Raw genomic sequence first — 23296 nt, 5'->3', positions numbered from 1 at the left:
GAGGAAGGAGAGAGCAGACTCCTGTAAGTTGGTCTCTGGCCTCCACAGGCATAGCATGGAACACCTATGTTTGTGTGTGTGTGTGTGTGTGTGTGTGTGTGTGTGTGTGAGGGGGGAGAGAGAGAGACTGAAGATGGTGAACCCCTCTGGGTCCCGCAGTCATCCACACATACTGCTCTTTCACCCTGCCTGTCTGTGGTGTTTGAAGACAATTCTCTTTGCTGTCTCCTCCCCTGAGTGATTTTTCTTGGTCTTGCTGATTTTTATTGTCATTGGTCTGTGTCCCCATCCTGTTTTGGTCTGGAGAAAGGAAGGAAAGAGACAGGTGAAGGTTAGTTCCTCTGTGGAGAACGGCACTCCTCCTCTTTTAGAGACAGGTGAAGGTTAGTTCCTGTGTGGAGAACGGCACTCCTTCTCTGTTAGCTCTTGGGATGCTCATCGCTTCCCTGCATCCGCCTTTCACACACCATGAGAAGGTTGTAAAGAGCTGGCTGTCTTGTTCACTGCCGAAGATGGCCCGTGACCACAAGGGGCACAGCAGCCACCACTGGTCACCTGCTTCTCTTTTAGTGTCCACAACACTCGCCAAACCCTGGGGCACCTGCCCAGAAGTTTGCTGTCCCATGCCTTGTGCCCTTCCACGACTGCCTTTTTCTCAGATGTATTTGGAAGGTTGAAACTGGGAAGCCTCTGGATCATTGCTTTATGCAAAACCCCCTGGCAACCAGTCTTCCTAGAAGATGAAGGGACTTTGTAAACCCTGTCTGTTCATCCTAACCCTAGCCTGACTGCCTTTGGAAGAAAGCCAACCTCATGAGCCTGGATGGACCGGCAGATTCCCCAGGAGCCATCTTCTTGGTTTTGCTCATTTACAAACCAGTGTCGCCCGCAGCCTGTTGTAGACTGGCACCGGGGTAGGCTGGCTGTCCACGCGTGTGAACATGCTTGGGCAGGCTTACTGACTCACTCCATTCACAGAGCTCTCCATGCTCTATTCTGTGGACACTGCTGATGGCCCTTTGTTCAGCTGCCTGCCTGCCGCTCATTGTTTGTTCCTGACGATGGCCTCCTAGCTGCATTTGTCCGGAAGTCTGGTCCTTCAACACAGACCCTGTGGTCCCTTCTCCTCTGGGTGCAGTACTTGTCATTCTGTCCGCAGGGAGCTGTCCCTGGGATGTGGGGGCCTCAGTGTGGAGGCTGGTCATTTCTGCCTGTCAGCAGAGAAGCCAGAGGCCAGTGTGACCTTCCCAGCCCCAGCCTGAATGTCCTATGGAAAACTCCAGCGGGCAGCTCACTGCTGATTCAGGCCCAGGTCTTCAGGGCTGCCTCCTGTGCCAGCCTCCCGTCGCCAGCTGCTCCCCAACCATGTTGAGTTTTTACTACTACCGAGAAGAAGGCAACTCGCTCCCTGTGGTCTCAGGAGGAAGCCTGGTCTTACAGAGGGGACTGCTTCCAGACGGAGACACCAGGTACCTCCCTCTCTGCTCTCCCCGTTCAGCACTCTGGCCCGCCTTTACTGTGGCATGAAAAGACTGTGGGGGAAGCCCCTCTGCTGGAATGTTCAAACCATGACTTAACCATCCCCAAAATATTTAGACAAGGCAGCTACAAAAGCCAGAGCCCTGGATCCGAACGCAGCAGCAGCAGCAGCAGCTGGGAGCTGTGTGCCCGCTGATGTGTTTACTGTGTGCTGAGGAATGTCTACAGGACATGCTACTGGGAATCCTATTCAGGGAAGCACTTCAGAAAATAAATAGGCACGGGTTTGTGTGCTTATATTTCCTTCCAAACGTAGAAAGGCATAATTCACATTTCGAGCAGCTCAGGGGATCTGTAAGAGGATAAAACCTGTATTTATCTACTCCAGTGATGGGGAAAATTATACTGGCACCCCGAGTGGATTGTAGAAGCCCACCATGCTCTCTGAGGTTTCTTGCTAGTCAAGTAGGCAGAATAGTTTTTGGATCCCATAATGTTGTCTGGTAAGAGTCGCCAGAGCTTCTTCAAGCAGCCCCTTTTATAGAAATAACCTGCAGGGTTTTCATCATCGTCTTCCTCCTCCTCCTCCTCCTCCTCTTCCTCCTCCTCCTCCTCCTCCTCCTCCTCCTCCTCCTCCTCCTCCTCCTCCTCTTCTTTAAACTCGTAAAAATGACTCAGTTGGCCTCACACTGACATCTGAAACTGCAAGAAATGGCTCTCTGCCCAAAACGCTGGGATAATCCAAATCCTTCCTAGTAATCGGTGCTGGTGTTATCTGTGTTTCTGGAAGAGACCTGTGGCTGTCTGGCCCGTGAAGAAAGTGCAGTGGAAAACCAGCACTCAGGAAGGAGGCCTACACAGCTCCTCCACCTGTCCCCACCCCCACCCCACAGTGTGACTTCTCTCTTCCCTTGGTGTCAGCAACTTCCTAGGTTGATCTATAGGATGCCATTATTGGTTGCAGTCACTCGCTCCTGTGGCCCTAAGTACAGTGATTTAGTGGCCAGATTTTTTTTTTTTTTTAATCTGCAGCCAATTGTGGAACACTCAAGCCTTTAAGAGGATTTAGAACTTTTAATGCACTAGTCTGGTTTATCCTGGATTTTGCACTTTAAATATGACAGCCGCCAAACAAGAGTGTTTCCTGGGAAAGTCTTGTGTGTAGAAAGGGCCAAGGAACAGCTAGATCTATCAGCAGAGAATTGACAAAGGGAGAGGAAGAGGGAAGAGGTGGAGGGGCGTGTGCGCGGTGTGTGTGTGTGTGTGTGTGTGCTATGCGTTATGCATAGAATGGAAAATGACAGAAGCTGGCTTAGAAAATCCTCAGCCAGGAGCCTGGGGAGATGACTTAGTGGGTGAAGTGCCTACTGCTCAAGCATTGACCTGAATTCAGATTCCAGCACCTGTATACAGTCTGGTAACCTTGGTAACCACAGCACTGGGGGTGGAAACGCGCAGATATCCTTCAGCCTTGCTGGTTAGCCAGCCTAGCTCAAAGGGCAAGGTGCAGGTTCAGTGAAAGTTCTGTTCTCAGTAAGTGGATGGGTGGGTGGGTAGACTGGTTGGTGGATGGATGGACAGACGGGCAGGTGGGTGGGTGGGTGGATGGATGGATGGATGGATGGATGGATAAGTGGATAGGTGGGTGGATTAGTGGGTGGGTGGGTGGATGGATGGGTAGAGGGATGAATAGGTGGATGGGTGGGTGGATGGATGGATGGGTGGATGGATGGATGGGTAGATGGGTGGATGGGTAGGTGGGTGTTTAGATGGATGGATGGGTGAGTGGGTGGTTGGATGGGTGAATGGGCCAGTGGGTGGGTGGGTGGAATGTGATGAAGAAAGGCAGCAGACATAGACCTATAGCTTGCATATGTATGTGCATGGGTGAAGGTGGCAGGACATGCCCACCCTTCTTTACATGTATGGGAAAGAAAGCCCATAGCCAGTTTGATGCTGTGTCTGTCTCTCAAGACTTCTGGGGCAATGACTGCTGATTGACTGTGAAGCTGGAATGTTTAATACCCGTGTATTTGTTCATAATGAGGAGGACATTGAGTTGTCCCTGCACTCTCTGCCGTTGTGAGATTCAGAGAAAGACCCTTGTCCCTTGACCTAGCTTTGGGTTGTGCTCAGCACTACTCTGGGGTCCATGTGACAGCAGCCCACATGGTCTAACTCCTTATAGAAAACTGTAAGTACCCAGGCAAGGATTAGAGCCACATTCAGACAGTCCTGACTCGATGGGTGATGGTCCACTGAGGACGTAGCTAATCTGGATCTATCAAAGCCTCTTACTCCTTCCCTGCCCCTGCTGAGGACCTGCTGCTGCCTTCTTCAGGGAGCTAATTAATTAGCATGGTCTCCCAGGAGTCCTGTCTAGTGATCTGCTTGGCTACAGCTGCTGATGTCCAGTTAGACGTCAGTGGCTCCTTTTTAACTGCTAGGGCTAGGGCACAAAGACTGCCTCTGACTTAGCCCAGGGCAGGGAGTTTTGCTCACAGGAAGAGGCCTCTAGATGGTGTGTTAAAAACCAGGCAGACTCTGAGATGACATCAGCAGGGTGGCTTTTCCTGGGACTCTTCTGATATTAAAGTGACCTAATGCTCAGTTTGCTGACAGGGCTGGGAGACTTCACTTGTGAATTTGACCTACATCAATGCTGAGAGACATCTGCCAGACAGCCTGGCTACCAGAGGCATGGGGTGAACAATGGGGCCCAGTAGAGAGGAAACGACACAGGGCAGCACACCGGTGTTCTGTCCACAGAAGATGGCCACCAGGAGCATGGACAGTGTCATCTGTCTTGCCTTGATGCCACAGCACAACTAGACCCTTTTTGGTGATAAACCATAGTAACCCCAAAATGACCATGCCATTTGCCTGTAACCACGCATCACACTTTTTGTGCCTTGTGAATATTGACTTGTCTGTGAGCTCTGGGCTAGATTCTGTTTGATTCTCATTACGACTTGTGCCTGTGTAATCACACATCTCCACAGAAAAACAGGGATTCAAGCCATCAGTGTGGCCCCAGAATCTATGAATTTTTCTATAACACCATTTTCAAGACTGCTTGTGCAGACCTGAACAAACCAATCTAAAGTATCTCCTCTCCCTGTCAGGGAGGGTGCTGGTCTGGGGAGATCTGTAGCTCTGTTTTGATCCATGCTCCACGCCTCCTGCTGGAACTGGGCCACATGGGAGCATTGCTCTTTGCAGAAAGGGTAGTTATGATCTAAGATTCTCCCCTTGGAGTTGAAAGTGTGGCTCAGCGGTTGAGAGCACTGGCTGCTCCTCCAGAGAGCTTGGGTTTCGGTCTTAGTGCCCACATAACATGGTAGCTCACTACCATCTGTAACTCCAATCCCAGGGAATCCAGTGCCCTCTTGTGGCCCCCACGGGCACTCCACATATGTGCTGCACAGACATGCATGCAGGAAAAATGCCCATACACATAAAAATAATGTTTTAACATGCCCCCACACACTTTGAATTTGAGCCAGCCGATGGACACGTGCCTGCTCTGCTGGCTGCGTGCCAGGTGAAGATGTCTGCATGCCTGGTGACTCTTTTGACCTCATGCCCCAAAGGTTAAAAATTGGAAATGGGAGAAGAAATAGGGTGAGGAGAAATTATCTTGGTCTGAAAACCTTTCCAAGTGGTGAGACTCCAAACACAGAGGAAAGACCCAGGATAAACAACCACCCTAGCACGCTAGAACTTCAGAAACATTCCCATCTCCAAAGTCAGTTCCCTTTGGACATGTAACATTGGGGTGGGAGGCTGTGAGCGCCCCTCCATCCACTCACCCCAAGTGTGCAGCTGGCCCACAGGTGAGTGGGGTGCTCACCTAGTCAAGCTGAAGGCCCTGGGCATTTGTGAGTTCTGCTTACACTCAGCCAGGGGCTGGGATGTGCCCAGATGGTCAGGGCCAGCCTAGACAGCATATGGAGATGTTGAATCCAGACAGGGAGGGCTGGGGTTTGGGAGAGAGGGAAAGGAAACCGTGTTCGCCCTCTGGCAGGACAGATGGTGACTCTGTAATCGAGGTCAGGTGACATGTGATGCATACACTAAATCAGAGACAAGACCCTGACTGGTGGTGAAGGGTGGTGGCCCCAGTAAACCAAAGGGAGGTAGTGTGTGATCTGCGGCACCACGAGATGCCAGGCAGGGGAGAGAGCAATAGCAAGGACCTGTGGTAAGCACAGGATAGGCCAGTAGTTCATGGTTGTCTACGGTGGGATGATTGGAAGAAAAGTGCGGAGGAATGTGGCACCATCAGGCATATGGCAGAGGCCAGAATGTTGGCATCTTTCTCAGCAATGGAAGCCCACTGGGTAGCTCTGGGCAGGGAACAAACATGATTGGATTTAGCTTTTGTTGGGTCTTAATTGTTTGGCACTCTCCTGGAGGAAGAGCACAGAAGCGGGTGATCAGAACCTAGAGGCCAATGAGGAGGTTACAGGCATTAGATTGGAGATGGTATGGGCAGCTGTCAGGATGGCCATGTGCAGAGGCACAAGATGGATGGGCAGCTGGACACGGCATGAGCCCACTGTGGTGCTCTGAGAGCCTCGTGAGCTGTCACTCACTGCATGCCTGGGCCTGGGAAGGAGGGCTCCAAACAGGATCAGACCAGGAACGAAACCACAGGGGCCTTTGGAAGCCTAGAATGGAGTTTCGTACTACTTGTTGGTCTTTAAATTCTCTTCTTGTTTTTATGTAGGTGTGTGTGCATGCACGTCTCCATGATCACACATGTGTAGTCTATAGTGTAGTCCAGAAGAGGCCATCCCATTCCCGGAACAGAAGTTACAGGTGGTTGTGAGCCACCTGACTTGGGTATTGGGAACCAAAGTTGAATGCTGTAGAACAGCAAGCAGCATTAACCACAGAGACTCTGTCCGGCCCCCTGGTCACTATTTTTGGGCGACGCTGAAGCAGTTGGAGCCTTGGACTTGTATGTCACCCACCCACGGTCCTCCCCAGCCTCCCCTTTGCTTGCTGATTCTTTGGCTTGGCTCAGTCTCTGCCAGCCTGCTATCTGGACTTCCCAGGCCACATGTGGAAAAACGGTCACCAGAAATTCCCATTTGTACCACTTGTGGGAGACTGACTCTATGACTGTAACTAAATGACCAGGGGGACAGCTGAGAAACTAATTTGTACCAATATGGTAGCTATCCCCACGGGACCTAAGAGATAGTGGGTGGGCGTGAAAGGGAGAGAGATCCAGAAAAGATGGTGCCCCAGACCACAGCACTCTTAGATGGCCGGCGACATTCTCAGACCTGTTCATGCAGTGTCATATGTACAGCGGCCCCTGGGCATCCCTCCATCCTCCTGGGCGTTCCTCTGTCTTCCTGGGAGTCCCTCTGTCCTCCTGGTGTCCCTCTGTCTTCCTGGGCATCCCTCCATCCTTCTGGGTGTCCACTGTTGGCTCTGTTCCATGCTGTAAGCTGATTCCAGCGCTTGCTTGTGCAGAGCCGGCTCGCCTCAGAAAGGTAAATGTAACGGCGATGAGTGGGGGATAATCACCCTCTGGTGTACATCTGTGGTCTGGGCAGATCTGGCTTTGACAGAAAACTATCTCAGCTACAAGGAATGATTAATACCGAGTGACCCAAATCTGCGAGAGGAAGCGATTTAGGTTCATTTTGAGAAATAGAAGTTTATGTTTGACGGGATGGCTCAGAGGGCGAAGGTGCCTGCCACGGAGCCTGACGGCCAAGCTCGGTCCTCCAGAAACACTAGTGGGAGTAGAGGCTCAATTCCTGCAAATGGTCCTGACCTCCATCCACACCTATACCATGGCATGTGCGCGCGCGCACACACACACACACACACACATACTAATTAATTGTAATTTTAATTATTTTGAGGAGTTCAATGTAGGGACAGGTTTGGGAAGGGAAATTGTCCCTGCCTCCCTTCTGAGATACTTGTAAGGTATTAGAACTGTACATCTCTTGCAACTCAGTTTTTAAGGTACTTTTTGGAGCCTGTGTTACTGTGTTTACATATGTGTGTCTTTATTCCCTGTCTTGTTCCTTTTTTTTAACCAAATGAATTAATAACTGTTTTATTAAATGATGAGGTAGCGAGCCAGGTTCTGCTCTTGCAGAAGCAGCGACCTTCGAATCCCCATGTACCATTTGCTCCAGCCCTTTTCCTTATAAAAGACTCTTGCTGGTTCTGTTTTGCACGTTCCTGGGATCGTAATGACAGGAGAGCTGCAGCATGTCTGAGACGTGGCTGTCATCCTAGAAAGTGTAGAGCTTTTAAAATGACATTTAATATATGGGGGAATTGGGGAGCTGTTGGGAGAGGGCGCGTGTGCGTACATGCGTGTACACACGCCGTGGCCTGTGTGTGGAGATCAGAGGCCATCTTGCCAGAGTCAGTCCTGGCCTTCCACCAGTAGAGTCCAGGGATGAAACTTGGGGTCACGCTGCTCAGCCACCTGGCTAGCCCCTCACCATAGAATTCTCTCCACAGAAGACAGAAGTTGAATTGTGCCTCTTAAAGGGTATTCCTGAGTAAAGTGTCCTCCAGACTGGGCCGTCCTGCCACCTGCACAGTTCCCAGATGGCCTTTAGGTGGCTATTGGGTGCAGGAATCAATCGAGCCCTAAAATAAAGTTAAAGAGCTGATTTCCCTCCTGCCTTAAGTTTTCTCTCATTTTCTTCACATCCTGGCTCTTTTCGAGGCCTCAGAACACCAGCGAAAGCCAGTCCAGAGCCGGTTTTGTTGGCGGCTACCGGGTCAGGGACCTGTTTACAAAAGGTCTGGGATTGTTCACCAGCTTCTCCGATTTAAATTGAGAAGTGGAGCCCTGCCCTGGATTTCAGTATCAAAGGCAGTGTTCAAACAAGGTGCTCTGTAGAGGAAGCACAAAGCAGGCCGCTGGCTCCTGGAGAGTCACATCCCAGCCAGATCTGAAGGTGCCCTCGGCTTTGGGATGATCCCACAGATCCTGTGAAGCCCCTGTGTGCCTTTGTGCAATAGTTCCATAGTTGTTTGGGGGATGGGGAAAAGTTAATGTTCCTTTAAAAATCACTGCTCCCCCTCCCATTACTGTAAGTGCCATTAAAATATTCATCCATACAGAGTGTATGTACACATGAGAATTTTTGCCAACCTGTGTAGCCATCACCAATCCGTACAAAACACATGAGGGCCTGGGGGGAGGGGAACGGCTCAGTGGGTAGAGAGCTCGCTTGCAAGCCTAAGGACTGACCTCTGACCGGCACTCACATAAAAGTTAGACCCAGCAGCAAGCGTCTGCAACCCAGGCACTGGATAGCAAAATGGACAGTGAGTCCAGCGGCTCGCTGGCGGGCCAGTCTACTGAAGCAGTGAGCGCCACGCTCATAGAGAGGACCTGCCTTTTACACATGATCTTAGCCAAAAGGCCGAGAAGCGATGACCTGTCTTTTAAAAATGGTGAAAAACAATAGGGAAGACATCTGATGTTGATGGTATCCATGGGTACACACGGGTGAGCACACTCACACACATATGCTCACATGTGTTTATGTGCTCACACATAAACATACCACTTTTTTTTTTTTTTAATAAAGGGAAAAGAAATAGGGTTGGCCTTCCTCTGGTTTCTGAGGCTCTCCAGACTTTTAGTGTGAGGTGCCTAAGTCTGCGTGGTTGTTCACGTATCAGCTCTGCGCTGGGTTCCATTTAGGATATTGGCCCGTGTGCTGCATGCTGTCTTGGCTCATTGTCTCTGTTTTACCTGTTAGCTGAATATTCCTCGGTTCAGCCATTTACTGTAGGCAGGACGACGGGGTATTTCCTCTCTGGGATATGGTGAACAGTGTAGCCCTGTCTTTTAGTAAACCTTTGCCTGACCCAAGGCGGCTGTTCTGCCATGCGGTTGCTGTTTGTGTAAGCTTAGTGGGTCCTGCCGGCCTTACACAGTGGACGCCTCAGACCCCCACCAGCCCTACAAGTCCATGGCCGATGCTGAGCCACCCATTTCCCTCAGCGTGGCCACTCTGGGAAGCGTACTGTGCCAGCACGTTGTGACTGTGGTTTGCATTTTCTGACGTCTATTGAAATTTACCCTGGAGCCCTGTTCCATTTAAACATGACAGTTAAAACAGAACCATCTGTCCACCTTGGGTCTTCAATTCACAAATACCCAGGCTTCCCTGAGTATACAGCTGCCCAGACTGCTTCAACAGCCTCTGACTGTCTTTCTGTAACCCAAGGAAAAAGAAGAAAAATGCCTCCGTGTGCCCCGTCAAGACCACCCGCGACCAAGCACCCACTTACTTGTACCGCATGGATTTCGAGAAGATGGGCAAATGCATCATCATAAATAACAAGAACTTCGACAAAGCGACAGGTGGGTGCGGGGCCGGGCCAGCCTCTCCTGACCCTCCCCCTTCCTCCACATTGTACCAGACATTCATCTGAGGGCGGCTCCCCATGACCTGGAGAGAGAGGTGCAGAGAATTTTCGGTCTGAGGCCCCGCCGTGTACTGTAGGAACCTGCCTTAGTTACTTTCCTGTCTCTGGGATAAAATGGCCTTTTTTCTTGGGTGCTTCTGGTTCATGTGACATTGGCAGCCAGTACTGGCCATCCCAAGACCATGAGGAAGCTCACCTTGGGTGGAGGCTGGGTCCTTGGGAGTTTGCCTCTGGTGTCACGTGTGTGGTTAAGCTGTAATGCTGAAAGGTGTTGTCTCTGCTTCAGGGATTGCTGCTGGAGCCCACAGGCCCCTGGTCTGGCTGGAGCCTGGTCTTTGTTGCTCACCCTGCTCCTTGCCTTACCCCCACAGGTATGGATGTCCGGAATGGGACGGACAAAGATGCAGAGGCCCTCTTCAAGTGCTTCAAAAGCCTGGGGTTTGAAGTGTCCGTCCACAATGACTGCTCTTGTGCAAAGATGCAAGATCTGCTTAGAAAAGGTGAGTGTGAGCTGCCCTTGTCTGTCCCACCCCAGGCACCTAGAGGGACAGGGTGTAGACTCTAGAATGTTGGTTGTAGACAGACCACATTGTAATTGTGTGGATGGGCTTTGGACAGCGTGACAGAGAGACTGGAGAGTAAGTTAGGGACCAGACGATACTCCAAGAGCTATGCCCACCTCCCAGAGAGATGTGTTTATCACTGTATACCAGGCCTGTCCAACCTTTGAACATAGTGATGTTGCATTGACATCTGCAAAATTTATGCTCATGCACCGTGTAGAGTTACAAAGCCAGTCCTAGAAGAATTAGGTAAGTTTCCCACTTTGTATTGAGCCTGAGTCCGTAGCTGTCCTGTGGTGCAGGCTCCCCACAACCATGAGTTGGATGTGCCTTAAGGATGCCACTGTGGTGCTCTCATACATGGGGCACGAACCTGAAAGCAGACTCCTCCTACCTGCTCATCAGACAGCAGGGCATCAGCTTTCCTTAACTACAGATCTGAGAGAGGAAGTTTTATGTGCTTTTTTCCTTTTAATTGACTTCTTGGAGCCCAGGAGATGGCTCACCGAATGAGAGTGTGTACGGAACTGCTCCTGCAGAGGCCTGACTTCGCTCTTCAGCACCCATGTTGGATGGCTCGCAGCCACCCAATACTCCAGCTCCAGAGGCCCAGATGCCTTCTTCTGGCTTCTGCAGGCACCTGAACACACACACACACACACACACACACACACACACACACACACACACAGTTAAATATTAATATAATCCCATAAAGTACCTGTATGAGTGCCAGCACCCAGGAGGTACCCCTGAATGGCTGTTTATGGTATCCACTAGTAGGTTGGTCAGTGTCACAGGCATAAGCAAGCTGAGGTCAGGCCAGTCAGCTGTGTTCTCCACGATTCCTCTCCTAATCCCTGTACTGACAGACATCTGATACTTCTTCCTCTTAACTTTGTAGTTTACATGCTGGGTAATGGGTTCAAATGTCTGCGTGTCATTGTACTTGTTCTCCCAACCCCCACTCTGCTCCATGGTGCCCCTGCCCCTCTCTGCTGTCTTCCCTCCTGCCTTTGTATCCTACGCATCCTACCCACCCCCATTAACGCCTCTGTTCCCCTCTCCCTTCAAGTTCTGTAACCAACATGCACACACATACACGCATACAGGCTTGCATACTTCTAAAACTAGGATCCACGAACAAGAGGAAATGTGGGTCTTTGTGTTTGAACTAGCTAGTTTCCCTTAACACATGTTTTCCGGTTCTGTCAGTTTTCCTGGTGATGTCATGATTGCAGTTTTCTTTATGGATACACACAACTCCATTGTATGTACGGACATGCTTCCTGTGTCTACTTTCTGTTGATGGCGCATTCTGCCCCCTAGCTACTGTGACTCATACAACCATAAACATGGATGTGCATGTGTCCCCATGGCATGCGAACTTAGGGTCCTTCCCATGTATATAGTTACGTGTAATACAAAATCACTGTCCTAATCATTTTTTTAAGGAGTACAGTTCAGTGGAGTTAAACACATTCACCTGGTAGGACTTCTTCCATAACCAGTACGACCTATCTCCTAACTACCCACTGTCTCCCCTCCCCCAGCCACAGACACCCCTCCCCAACTTCTGCTTTTCCTCCATGAACTTGTTTTCATATCTCACCAAAGTGAAATCTTACACCATTTGCCCCCTTTTTTTTATGACCAACTTATTCCTCTTGACCCAACATTTTCTTTTCTTCAACAAATGCTTGCATGATGTTTCCTATGTATCTCACTTAAAAAGCAGTTGCTATTGCTGGGCGTGGCTAGCAGAGCACACCTTTAATCCTAGCACTCAGGAAGCTGGAGTTCGAGACCAGCCTGGCCTTCATAGCCAGTTCTATGCATGTTTATATATATTTAACAGCTACTGCCAGCCCTAGGAATGGCTATGTTCCTCTGTTCCCTGGAGTCCTCTAGTGTCTGTTGTGGTGCCTGGGTTCCACCTGAGAGAAATTCTAGAATTCTCCCATGGGTCCACAGTCTCTGCCGAGGGGGCTCAGCCCAGTCCTTTGAAAGGGCCCCATACCATGCTCTTCCCCGGCCCGTGTCTGAAGCCCACCCCAGGACATTCAGTGTAAATTGCTTCCTTCCAGCCTCTGAGGAGGACCACAGCAACTCAGCGTGTTTTGTCTGCGTCCTGCTAAGCCATGGAGAAGAGAATGTGATTTACGGGAAAGACGGCATGACACCCATAAAGGATCTGACGGCTCATTTTAGGGGAGACCGGTGCAAAACCCTGTTAGAGAAACCCAAGCTCTTCTTCATTCAGGTGCTTTTGAAGGCCAGTGGGACTGCTTGTGGGAAAAGTTAACAGAGTGCAGGGGAGGTGTTATCAGTACAAACCAACTTTGTTGTTTCTCTGGGATATGCAAATTGGGGCCGGGGCTTCCTGCCCAGAAATGGTTGGCACGGGCACTTGCTGTATCTACAAGGCTTCGCTTTGTCATCTGACTCAGTCAGGTGCTTATCTGCTCATCAGCTGGCCACTGGACTCCTGGTGTGCCAGCCAGGGCTCCTGGGGCACAGCAGAGAATGGCACAAGCAGTCTCCCTTCCAGTCCGTTCATCTCTCCTTTGATGTGTTTCAGGCTTGCCGAGGGACGGAGCTGGATGACGGCATCCAGACGGACTCAGGGCCCATCAATGACACGGACGCTAGTCCCCGGCACAAGATCCCCGTGGAAGCCGACTTTCTCTTTGCTTACTCCACGGTTCCAGGTACCCTGTCCACTGTCTGCTGACCTTTACCAATCCACGTTCCTCCGTCAGCATGCAGGTGTGAGGGCTCTGTCAGTCTCTTGTTACTACGGTAATTAATTAGAGTTTTTAGCACCTCTAACACAAACCGTTTGAAGATTTAAAACTGAGTGTCAGTATCCCACTCAGAAGTTTGGATTCTGGAGAATGTCAGATACCGTATTTCCTTGCTAGAAATGCCCCAACCAAGGGGACCTGGCTCGGTGACTAAGCCACTTACAGTTCAAGCATGAGGACCCAAGACTGAATCCACAGCATCTAAGTAAGAGCCAAGCATAGCTCTGGGTGCCTGTAACCCCAGCACCGGGTGCTTAGATGAAGGAGAATCCTGGAGGCTCTCTGCCCTGCCACTCAGCTGGGTTGGCACACTCCAAATTCTGACAGACTCCGTCTAAAAAACTAAAGTGAGGATCAATTCAGGAAGACACCCAACGTGGACACAGGTTCCTTCACCCACTTGTGCACAAGCACATAGACACGCATGCACACATACATGCATATATACATACATGCATGCATGCATACATACATACATACAAACAACCCAGAAAGAAAGAAACACTGTTCCAGCAGTAGCCTATCGTTTTGAAGCCTGAGGTGCCTGTACTCATCATGCCCAAGCACTGCGGATAACGGATGCCCAGTCCATCCTACAGACAGAGTGACTCAAGTCACATAGACATCATCTTGGTGGTCTAGAGGCCAGAATCCCAGAGGAAAGAGAAGGGCGGCCTCTCTGCTGGAATCACATGGGGAAATCTGTTTCCTCTTTTTCCTAGCATGTTAGAGCTCCTAGATCTCTTGGCCTGTGGCCCTTCCCCATTGAAAACCCTTCCTCACTCTCTCCGTCTCTTCCCTGTCTCTTCCAGGCAAACACGGTTCTCTTTCATCCCTCTTCCCTCCCTGGGGCTGGGTCTACCTGGCAATCCAGAACCATTTCCTCATCAGGAGTCTCAAATTTTAATGGCATCTGAAAAGTCTTTTTTGTCATGGAGTTGTAACATGGTCACATTTTCCAGAGTTAGGTGTGTCCACCTCCGGGGACCACTACTCTGCCTGCCACAGAACTCATTCCTCTCCTTGAGGAAATAGAATTCTGCCCCTTTGTTTTACTAGGATTAACAATAATGGCAGACTTTCACAAAAACAATAATTATGCATATAATCATAAAAATTACGTCATTTTAGATCATTTTAAACCATCTCTCCCATCGTCCTTATAATAATTGTGTAGGAAATGAAGAAAACCGTTGTTGCTTTTGCAGTTGAAAAATTAATTGAACTTAGGTGAGCTTCAGAAATATGTTAAAGATCAGATTTCAGTGCCCAGACTTTGCATTGAGTCACAGACCAGGATTCTTTAGGCTGGGACCATGGCAGATACCACGCAATGCCAGGAATGAGTGTGGTTTCTTGTTATTTACCGAGCCCTGTGTTTGCCTGAGTCTGTTCAGGACAAGCCTTTCCTTTGTTGGGCATAGCCCCCTCGTTGGATGAGAATTCCCCCAGCTGCAGGACTTTTGCAAAGACTCGATGCAGAGGTATTAGTTCCACTAAATGAGTCAGTGTATCTGGAAAAAAAAAAAACAGAACCAAACCAGCTCTGGCAGGCTGTACGGATGGGTTCTGTGAGTATGCTAAAGTCACACTTTTAAGCACTGTAAAGGGTAGAAGGTAGGTTGGCCTTCCTGGAGGTTGACAGTGCAAACATTGGCAGGAGTCAGTGTGAGGAAACACAGCATGGAGGCATTGCTGCTCCCAGAAGGTCTGGAGGAACTGGGGGAGGAAGGCGAATACCTCGAAGGGGCAAATAAGAAATCTTTCTTTAAAAGTTACTTCCATGGCTGACTGCTGAATTCAGTCATCAGTCTGAACTAGGCCTAATGCCCAGTGCACTTGCTGGACAAGACCGAGTGGATCACAGATGTGTCAGTTGTCTTGGGTCAACAGACATCCATGTCTGCGCCAACTGGTCTCTGGACTCTCTTCCTGCTTTATTTAAAAAAAAAAAAAATTCATGGCTCATCTGAATTAAATTTGACTGACAATCTTGTATTTTTATGAGTTAGATTCATATTTACTTATTTTCCATTTTTATTTTATTTTTATTTCCCACTCTGGTTGAGCCCACTATCTCTAGCTTGAAGATTTATTTATTGTTATATCTAAGAACACTGTGGCTGTCTTCAGACACACCAGAAGAGGGAGTCAGATCTCTAATCACGGATGGTTGTGAGACACTGTGTGGTTGCTGGGATTTGAACTCGGGACCTTTGGAAGGGCAGTCAGTGTTCTTAACCGCTGAGCCATCTCTCTAGCCCCTCTTCCTGCTTCATAAATCCTGCCTTCTTCCTCTGTCCTCATATGGCAGAGAAAACACAGGAAAGAACCAGAGGAAGAGTTCTGACATATCTTCTCATAACGACACTAATCCTACTACATCAGGGACCCACCCCTCTGACCTCACTAACTTAAATCCTTAAGGTTGTCATACTGTAGACTAGAACCTCAACATGTAAACTTGAGGAGGGGGGTGGGGCACAATTCAGTCTACAGCTCAACATGTGACAGTCTGAATGGCACACAAAGGAGCCCCTTATCCAAGGCCTGTGTGTGCTGCCAAGCAGCCTGATAAAGGAATACGAGAAAAAAATGTTTCCGGGTGGGGAATCACAGGATTGTTATCTGCACTGTCAGATGGTTACCTCAGGGCCCTAGAGATCAGAGGTTAACCAGCACAAACCTGGGGAGATGGTAGTGCATGCATCTGTATGCGCTTCCACACGCACAGCCCACCAGGCCACTGGGTTGAATGACACCCTGTCTGCAGACATGTGCATTGTTGTGTGACTGACTACCCATCAGTCCCTGGCTTGGGCTGGTGGCTGCTAGTGTGTTCACTGCAGACAAGAATTCTAAGTTCGCGATAGCCTACTGTGTGCCACTGCTGACTGAACCCTTGTGACATAGCTGGGCGGTAAGGCTGCCGGGGATGCTGGTCCAGTTCTCACCCTCCTGGGTCTGGGCCTCTCGGCAGGATAAAGGGGCTGTGCAGCTTACCCTGTGAATGGAACTCACCTTTGTGTTGGTCTTGATGACCCGAGAGCCACACGCTCTCCCCTCTCCCTGGGTGTGGTGGCCCGAGGTCTTCAGCTCTGCTGCTTAGACGAAGACATCAGACAGCCGGGTGGCCACCTTTAAAAGTCACAAGCCAAGGCAGTCCTTTACCAAGTCTACCCCAAGATAGTGAATGAAATTCCACATGCCATTGCTGTGGCTTGTGGATCTCGGTCAGCATGGCGGCCTGGTAAGGCTGCACAGGGACTGTCTGTCTCTCTAAGCTCATGTCCTCTGACCTCTGACCCTGAGGGCTCCCAGGTAAGAGTGTGGTCTTGTCAATGTGTGTCATCTGCCAGCCTTGCGAAAATGCCCCCAGGGAGGTCTATCTTCCCATTTTCTGCCTGGCTTTCCCAATGGCAAACAATGTGTTTAGATTCCTTCAGAGTCAAATATGGCAGGAAGTCACAGAAGGACAGAGATGGAGTCAGAGATCACAGCCTAGTGAACCTCTGCATTGTTAAGAGAGCTGTTGTGAGTCTCACAGCTACTGTTGTGAGTCCCTGGGCCCCCTGGGACCTGCTCGTCCTCCTCGTGTCTGCCACTCCCTCCCCAGCACCTAGGTCAGCTGAGGTGTTCCCACTCTTGTAAGACATCTGGCTCAGGTAACCCAGGAAAACTTACAAATTGGCTTTTTTACCATATACCTTGTACGGCCCATGAGAAGCACACCTGTTGACCACCAGTGCCCGCTGCCCTAGGTCAGGAACCTCGCCTGCCTCTGCCCCTAAGCAGCCAGCATCTCTTGCCTCTGCTGTATCTGTGAAGTATGCCCCCTCCCCAGGGTCTCTCCACGGACCTCATTCTCGGTGAGGTACCTCAGCCATCCCAGCTACAGATGCACTGGTCTCTAGTGACATCATCTGTTGCTAGGTTTCCATGCTGCAACACCCAAAGTGTTCTGAGCTTCTTCATAGAGTGCTTCACACCTGAGGTGCTTGCTTTTGACACAGGAGAGAGTAGAGGGGGGTGATCTCCAGACACCCGTGCTGTACAATGCTGCAGGTCCATTCCGACCTGTGGGTGGCACAGCTCTCAGGGTTGGCTAATGGATCTCTCTCTCTCTCTCTCTCTCTCTCTCTCTCTCTCTCTCTCTCTCTCTCTCTCCCCCCTCTCTCCCCCTGTCTCCCTCCCTCTCCCTTCACCCCTCTGGCTGAAGGCTATTACTCCTGGAGGAACCCAGGAAAGGGCTCCTGGTTTGTGCAGGCCCTCTGCGCCATCCTGGATGAGCATGGCAAGGACCTAGAGATCATGCAGATCCTGACGAGGGTGAACGACAGGGTGGCCAGGCACTTCGAGTCCCAGTGTGACGATCCGCGCTTCAACGAGAAGAAGCAGATCCCATGTATGGTGTCCATGCTCACCAAAGAGCTCTACTTCGGCCGTCGAGCACCCTCCAGCTGAGAATCTGCCGTCGATCATTGAAGAATCCTGTTTTTATTTTCTTTTTCTTTCGATGCTCTCAAAATATCCAGAAATGTTAAGGGGATTTAATTTCAGGAAAGTACATTGATTCAGCAGGGAGGAAGTTCTCTGGTGATGTTTGATATTCTGGGTTTCCAGATTTTTTTTTTTATGTTTAATAACTTTGTTCATCCGATGACTTCATACTTTTCCTTTAAGGTTGATTTCCTATTTCTATTTTTTTCCTTCATGCTATGAGCATGACCTCTGGAGAAGATATTAGCGATGACATGGATGGAAAGTCAGAGTCATAGTTAAACTTGGTGAGGAGAATCCCAGCTCTTGATGAAAGGCTGCAGCTGAGACCCCTGTCGGCCTCCATTGGAAAAGGCGGCTGGTGAGAGGGTTGAATGGTTGTTTCAGTGGCGTAGGACAGATTCTTATGCAGACCTTCCCAGGTAGCTGCTGAGACAAGAAGACAGTTAATATTCTAGTATATAGGACCCGATCCAAAAAACAAGCCATTCTAGGAATATCAGTGCAGAAGGGTCGATACAAGGAATTCACTTACGTGGGTAATTAAGAGAGAGCCAAGCAGTAGACGCCTGTTACCTCACGTGCCACTGTGTGACTGTAAGAGGAGTTTGGTTCCCTGTCATCAGTATGACAGGGCATCCTTCTCGAAGGCAGGTCCGTGGAGGGCTATGGTGATTGGGTCCATGCCCAGGACAAGCCACTGTCTGAGATAGAAACCAAGCCAGAACTGAGTCAGACACCAAGACACACCCAGGCCTGTGCCCACATCCCCCAGCCCCTTAACGTACCAGGGTGCGTGAAAGCCAGCTAGTGGGGCCTGGGGACTGCGCTACCCTGTGATGCAGAGCAGAGGCAGAGATAGCAAGGCAGGGGCAGTGGTGGGGTAACCTTGGCCAAAATGTGAATTAAATAACCATGTCCTCTGGCCGTGCTACAGTGTACTCATTCTTATTCAGTGATCTGCTGGATCATCCACACAGGTGCTAAACAGTAACCCATTTCACTTCATGTGCAGGACAATGTTTTTGTACCTCAGATATAGCTGAAATTCTTTCAAATATTCCAAGATTTTTTTTCTGAATAATCTTTGGTTCTACAAATGACATTTTAGGCAAAGATCTTGGCATTTTCTTCTCAAGGTATCGTTTTCTTTGGAATTCATCATACATTCCTGTTTTTCCCGCCTAAGTGGTTGACAGATGTTCCTATTTATTGATTAAAATATGTTTCAGAAACTCCTGACTGGTCCAGTCTGATCTCTTCTTGAAGTTATTCAGGGAAGTTAGAAATTAGAGAGAGGACCATACAAATCACAGGCAATTGTATCCTGAAGCTAGACCATAATAATCACATGATCACTTAGAAATCAAAACGTAGGCCGGGCAGTGGCGCACGCCTGTAATCCCAGCACTTGGGAGGCAGAGGCAGGCGGATTTCTGAGTTCGAGGCCAGCCTGGTCTACAGAGTGAGTTCCAGAACAATTAGAGCTACACAAAGAAACCCTGTCTCAAAAAAAAAACAAAACATTTTGTAAATGGGGTCGATCAGCCTGTAAAGTGGTTTAGGATGGGCAACCTCCTGTTAATTTGGGGGGGGGGGGGGGGCGGAAGTATTGTAAAAGTAAACTTCTCGAAAAGAAAATCATTTAATATCAGTTTGTTGGACTTGACCTGGTCCTTGCCATCAAAAATACACCAGATGATCAGAGATCACAACTTAGACAGTCTGCTACCCTCCAGCTTCCATAATCCACAGACTGGTAAGCATAGTGTGCTAGCCGTTAAAGGTCCCCAGCATAGAAACTCAGACACAGTGGCCTTGCAGCAAGAGCTCGGTGGCTCTAGCTTTTTGCTTTGTAGGTTCTGACAGAGGGGACAACAATGATCCCAGGTGTTAGATTTCGTTGGTGTATTTTTTTTTTTCTTTTTGACAGTTAGGACAACTCTGTGGAGTCAGTTCTCTCCTTCCACCTTTACTTGGGTTCCGAGCATCAAACTCTGGCTGCCAGGCTTCTAGCAAGCATCTTTAGCTGCTGGTCCTCATCCTTCTATAGTCTGACCTGCAGACACAAGCTGCTGGAGGTGAGAGTATGCCTTCCCAGGTCTCGGTAGGGAGAACCCAGGCTTCTCTTGTGGGAGTAACTTAGCTCTGTCTTCACATGAGGAGGGGTGCTCCAGTACCGCAGTAGTCATGCATCACCCAAGGGAGGCGATGTTCCGTGTGGTGTCTGTGGGCATGGCGCACGCAGGTCTGGATCTCTGCCTGTTCCTCTTCCTCGGGGTGCCACCAGCCTATTTAGGGGGTTGGCTATTTATACATTCACAGATTGGCCACAGCTTTATTCCTGAGCGCATTTCTGTAAGCCGTCATAAGCCCATTATGTTTATGAATTGCTTAAAACAGATTTCAGGATAAAGTGGTGGGATTTGTTGCACATGTGTCAATTCAAACCTCGGGCAGATAAAGTCCTCTGTGAGAAAGGACACGGTGTTTCCTGAAAGGTCATGGGCTCTTGCTGACCTCCAGTCTGGTCTTGTAATTTATCACCTGCTGTGTTAGATGGCAGGGTCTCTGATAACCAGGGGTTGCCTATTGGTATCCTGGGTGCACACCCTTCCCCCCAACTTTTCTTCTTTTGGGACCTTTCCCAAAAAAGCAGTGGGCTGGTGGGCAGGTGTGGAGGTCCAGGTTTCCAGCATCAGTCTTAGCATGGCCGTAAGTATCCGTGGGAGAACTAGTTCCTGTTGCCAAGATACCAAGATCTGAGTATACTCAGATTTCATCAAATGACATTGTGTCCCCACATGAGCCTGCATATCCTGTATACTGTCATTTTTCTATATTCGTATATGGTGTGCATGCATGCATGTCTATTTGTGTGCATCTGTTCATGTGTGTAGGTACCCATGTGTGGTCAAGTGCACATGCAGCCTGAGAATGGTAACAAAAGCTTCCTGTCACAAAGGCAGGGTTTCTCAGCTGAACCTGGAGCTTACAGGGTCTAGCTAGCCAGCCTTCCAGGCAGTACAGTCACAGACAGGCCATCATCCCCACCCAGAATTTACCTGGGTGACGGGCATCTCAAGTCTGGACAAGCTATACCTGCTGAACTCTGTCCATTCCCCCTCTGTGTGTTTTAAATCGTCTAGATTACACATAACATCTGACACAACATGAATGCTCTGTAAATGTCATAGTACTGTATTGTTTAGGGAGATGATGAGAAAAACCTTCTGTTCGTGTTCGGTACACGTGCTCAGTATGTTTGATTTTGTTTGGTTGGATCTGCAAATGCAGAAATGGCAAGGGCTGAAATGAGCCAGGAAGGCAAAGAGCAGTGTCCCAGCATCTCAGGGACACTCCCAGGTCACCGCAGGCTTCCTCAACACGTCCAGTTCTAAATGCCTGTGTTCCTCGGTTTGGAGGATCGCTTGTTTATGTAGTTGGTTTTCTCTGCACTGACCTCAGTACTGCTATCAGGGAGCATGTGCCCCCTGTGACAGCTGACCCTCATGGTTAGCCCGACTGGATCCGGAGTTATCTCGCTGGCTTGAAGGACTCTAGGACAGACTTGAAGAAACAGAGGAGATGGCTGACTGAGTAACTGTTCACCCTTCTTGACTGACTCCTGAGGTGATATAAGGACTCTGCCATGATAGACAGACCTTCAAATTGTGAACTATGAAAAATCCATTGTTTCATTTCTGTTGCTTCGATAAAATACCCTCAACTAAAGCAACCTAATGAAGAAGGGATCATGTGGCTCATGATTTCAGAACAGACACCATCATTGTGTGGAAGTCAAGGCTACAGGAACGTGAAGCAACTCTCATAGTATGTCCACAGTTGGGAGAAGAAAGCACTGAGTTAGTGCATACTCTTCTCAGGTGTTATGGTTCCTTTTCCCACTCTTACATCGTTCAGAATATCCCTTTTCTAGGATTCCACCCACCTCAATTAGTGTGAAGAGGATAACCTTTCCACAGACATATCCATGAACCAGTCTCGTCGTGATAATCCCACATGGAGATTTCCTCGCAGTGACTCTCCGCTGGGTCAGGTTGGCAATCAAAATCAACCCTCATACTATCTTAAATTGCTTGCCAGGTATGTTACCAGAGTAACTAGAAAAGCCACTAATAAACCTCCCAAAGGCCCCACTTCCAAATACAGCTAGCATATGAATCTGCATATGAATCTGGAGATTAGGCAGTAGCTGAGCTTCTGAGGTCACGAGCCCTAGTGCTGCCCCACCCCCACCCCCATGGCCCCCCATAAGCTTCCGACTCCTAAGCCCGACTCCATTCTGAATAAGCATTTGCCAAGTGTTGTGATCGGATCCCTTGTATGCTCTCAAAGTGTCTGCAGATGTGATCGGAGGCTTTGAGATGTCTAGGTACAAAGGTGGTGGTGTATGTTCTCGCTGGTGGAAAGAAGGGTTCTGCATTGAAGCCTGGGCGCTTGTTCCTCCCCTCCAAGCCCCCTTCCTGCCCTTGTAGCCTCCCAGGAGAGATTCTCCCTCCTTACTGCTGTGCCCTCAGGCCATAGATTGCTTTCCTGATGGACCTCGGACTGTTTAGGATCGGATGTTAAGCCATTCTTTTGGATTCATAAATCATGAATACAAATGCACTAAGGACATATTTGGAAAGTCCCAGCCAACACCTCACCACTGATGTGAACCGGGAAATTCCATTGGCTTATAGGTCTGTGCATCACAGTGTGTGATCAACCAACATCTGAAAATACATGGTCCGATGCAATGAGCTGCCTTTGGTGTTACGACTTTTAGTTTATATGGCTTTGTAAATGTTTATGCTGCCACAGCTCTTAGCAAATTTGTTTCCGGCGTTTAAAGCCAAATGATGCCACTGGAGTATAGATTTAGAAGGGCTATAGCACCAGATACACAAGACCAGGGACTTGTTGAGCTCCGATGGTCTAACCTGAGCAAATAGCCCGGGGGTTGTGAAGGGGCAGGAGAAGGAAGGGTTAATGGCAGGATGGGTCTGGTCTAATTCTAGTTTTAGGTTCAGTTGTGTAAAATGCATCTCATTCAAAACATTTATTTTTATCAAGGAAGCATTGAAATGCTTACAGATTGGACTCTGGGGCTGTAAAGATGGCTCAGCAGTTAAGAACTCTAACTGCTCTTCCAGAGGTCCTGAGCTCAATTCCCAGCCACCACATGGTGGTTCACAACCATCTGTAATGGTATCCAATGCCCTCTTCTGGTGTGTTTGAAGACAGCTACAATGTACTCGTATAAATTAAACAAACAAACAGATAAAAATTGGACTCTGAGTTGGACCCATGATCAGATTCCAACTGTTCTGTTCGACCACATGTTGCTCATGGGATCCTTCTGACTCATCATCTGTATAAGAAGGTGATACGAAGATGAAAGGAGGATGCCAACAAGCGCTTGCTGACAGGAGCCTGATATAGTTGTTTCCAGAGAGGCTCTGCCAGTGCCTGACAAATACAGAGGAGGATGCTTTCAGCCAGCCA

General features: G+C 49.2%; 1 protein-coding gene across 1 annotated transcript in view; it reads left to right on the top strand.

Annotated features, from left to right (window-relative positions):
* Casp7 (caspase 7) overlaps positions 1-19023 on the top strand; it is a 36880-nt gene extending 17857 nt beyond the window's left edge. Inside the window, exons 3-7 of the mRNA XM_052182992.1 lie at positions 9714-9850; positions 10287-10415; positions 12566-12741; positions 13060-13189; positions 17505-19023. Coding sequence (XP_052038952.1) covers positions 9714-9850; positions 10287-10415; positions 12566-12741; positions 13060-13189; positions 17505-17749 — 817 coding nt within the window. The 3' untranslated portion in view covers positions 17750-19023. The remainder of the gene's footprint in view (positions 1-9713; positions 9851-10286; positions 10416-12565; positions 12742-13059; positions 13190-17504) is intronic.
* The last annotated feature ends 4273 nt before the right edge of the window (positions 19024-23296 follow it).

This window comes from Apodemus sylvaticus, chromosome 1 (assembly GCF_947179515.1).
Source record: "Apodemus sylvaticus chromosome 1, mApoSyl1.1, whole genome shotgun sequence".
NCBI lineage: Eukaryota > Metazoa > Chordata > Mammalia > Rodentia > Muridae > Apodemus > Apodemus sylvaticus.
This window is presented reverse-complemented; position numbering and strand designations above follow the sequence as displayed.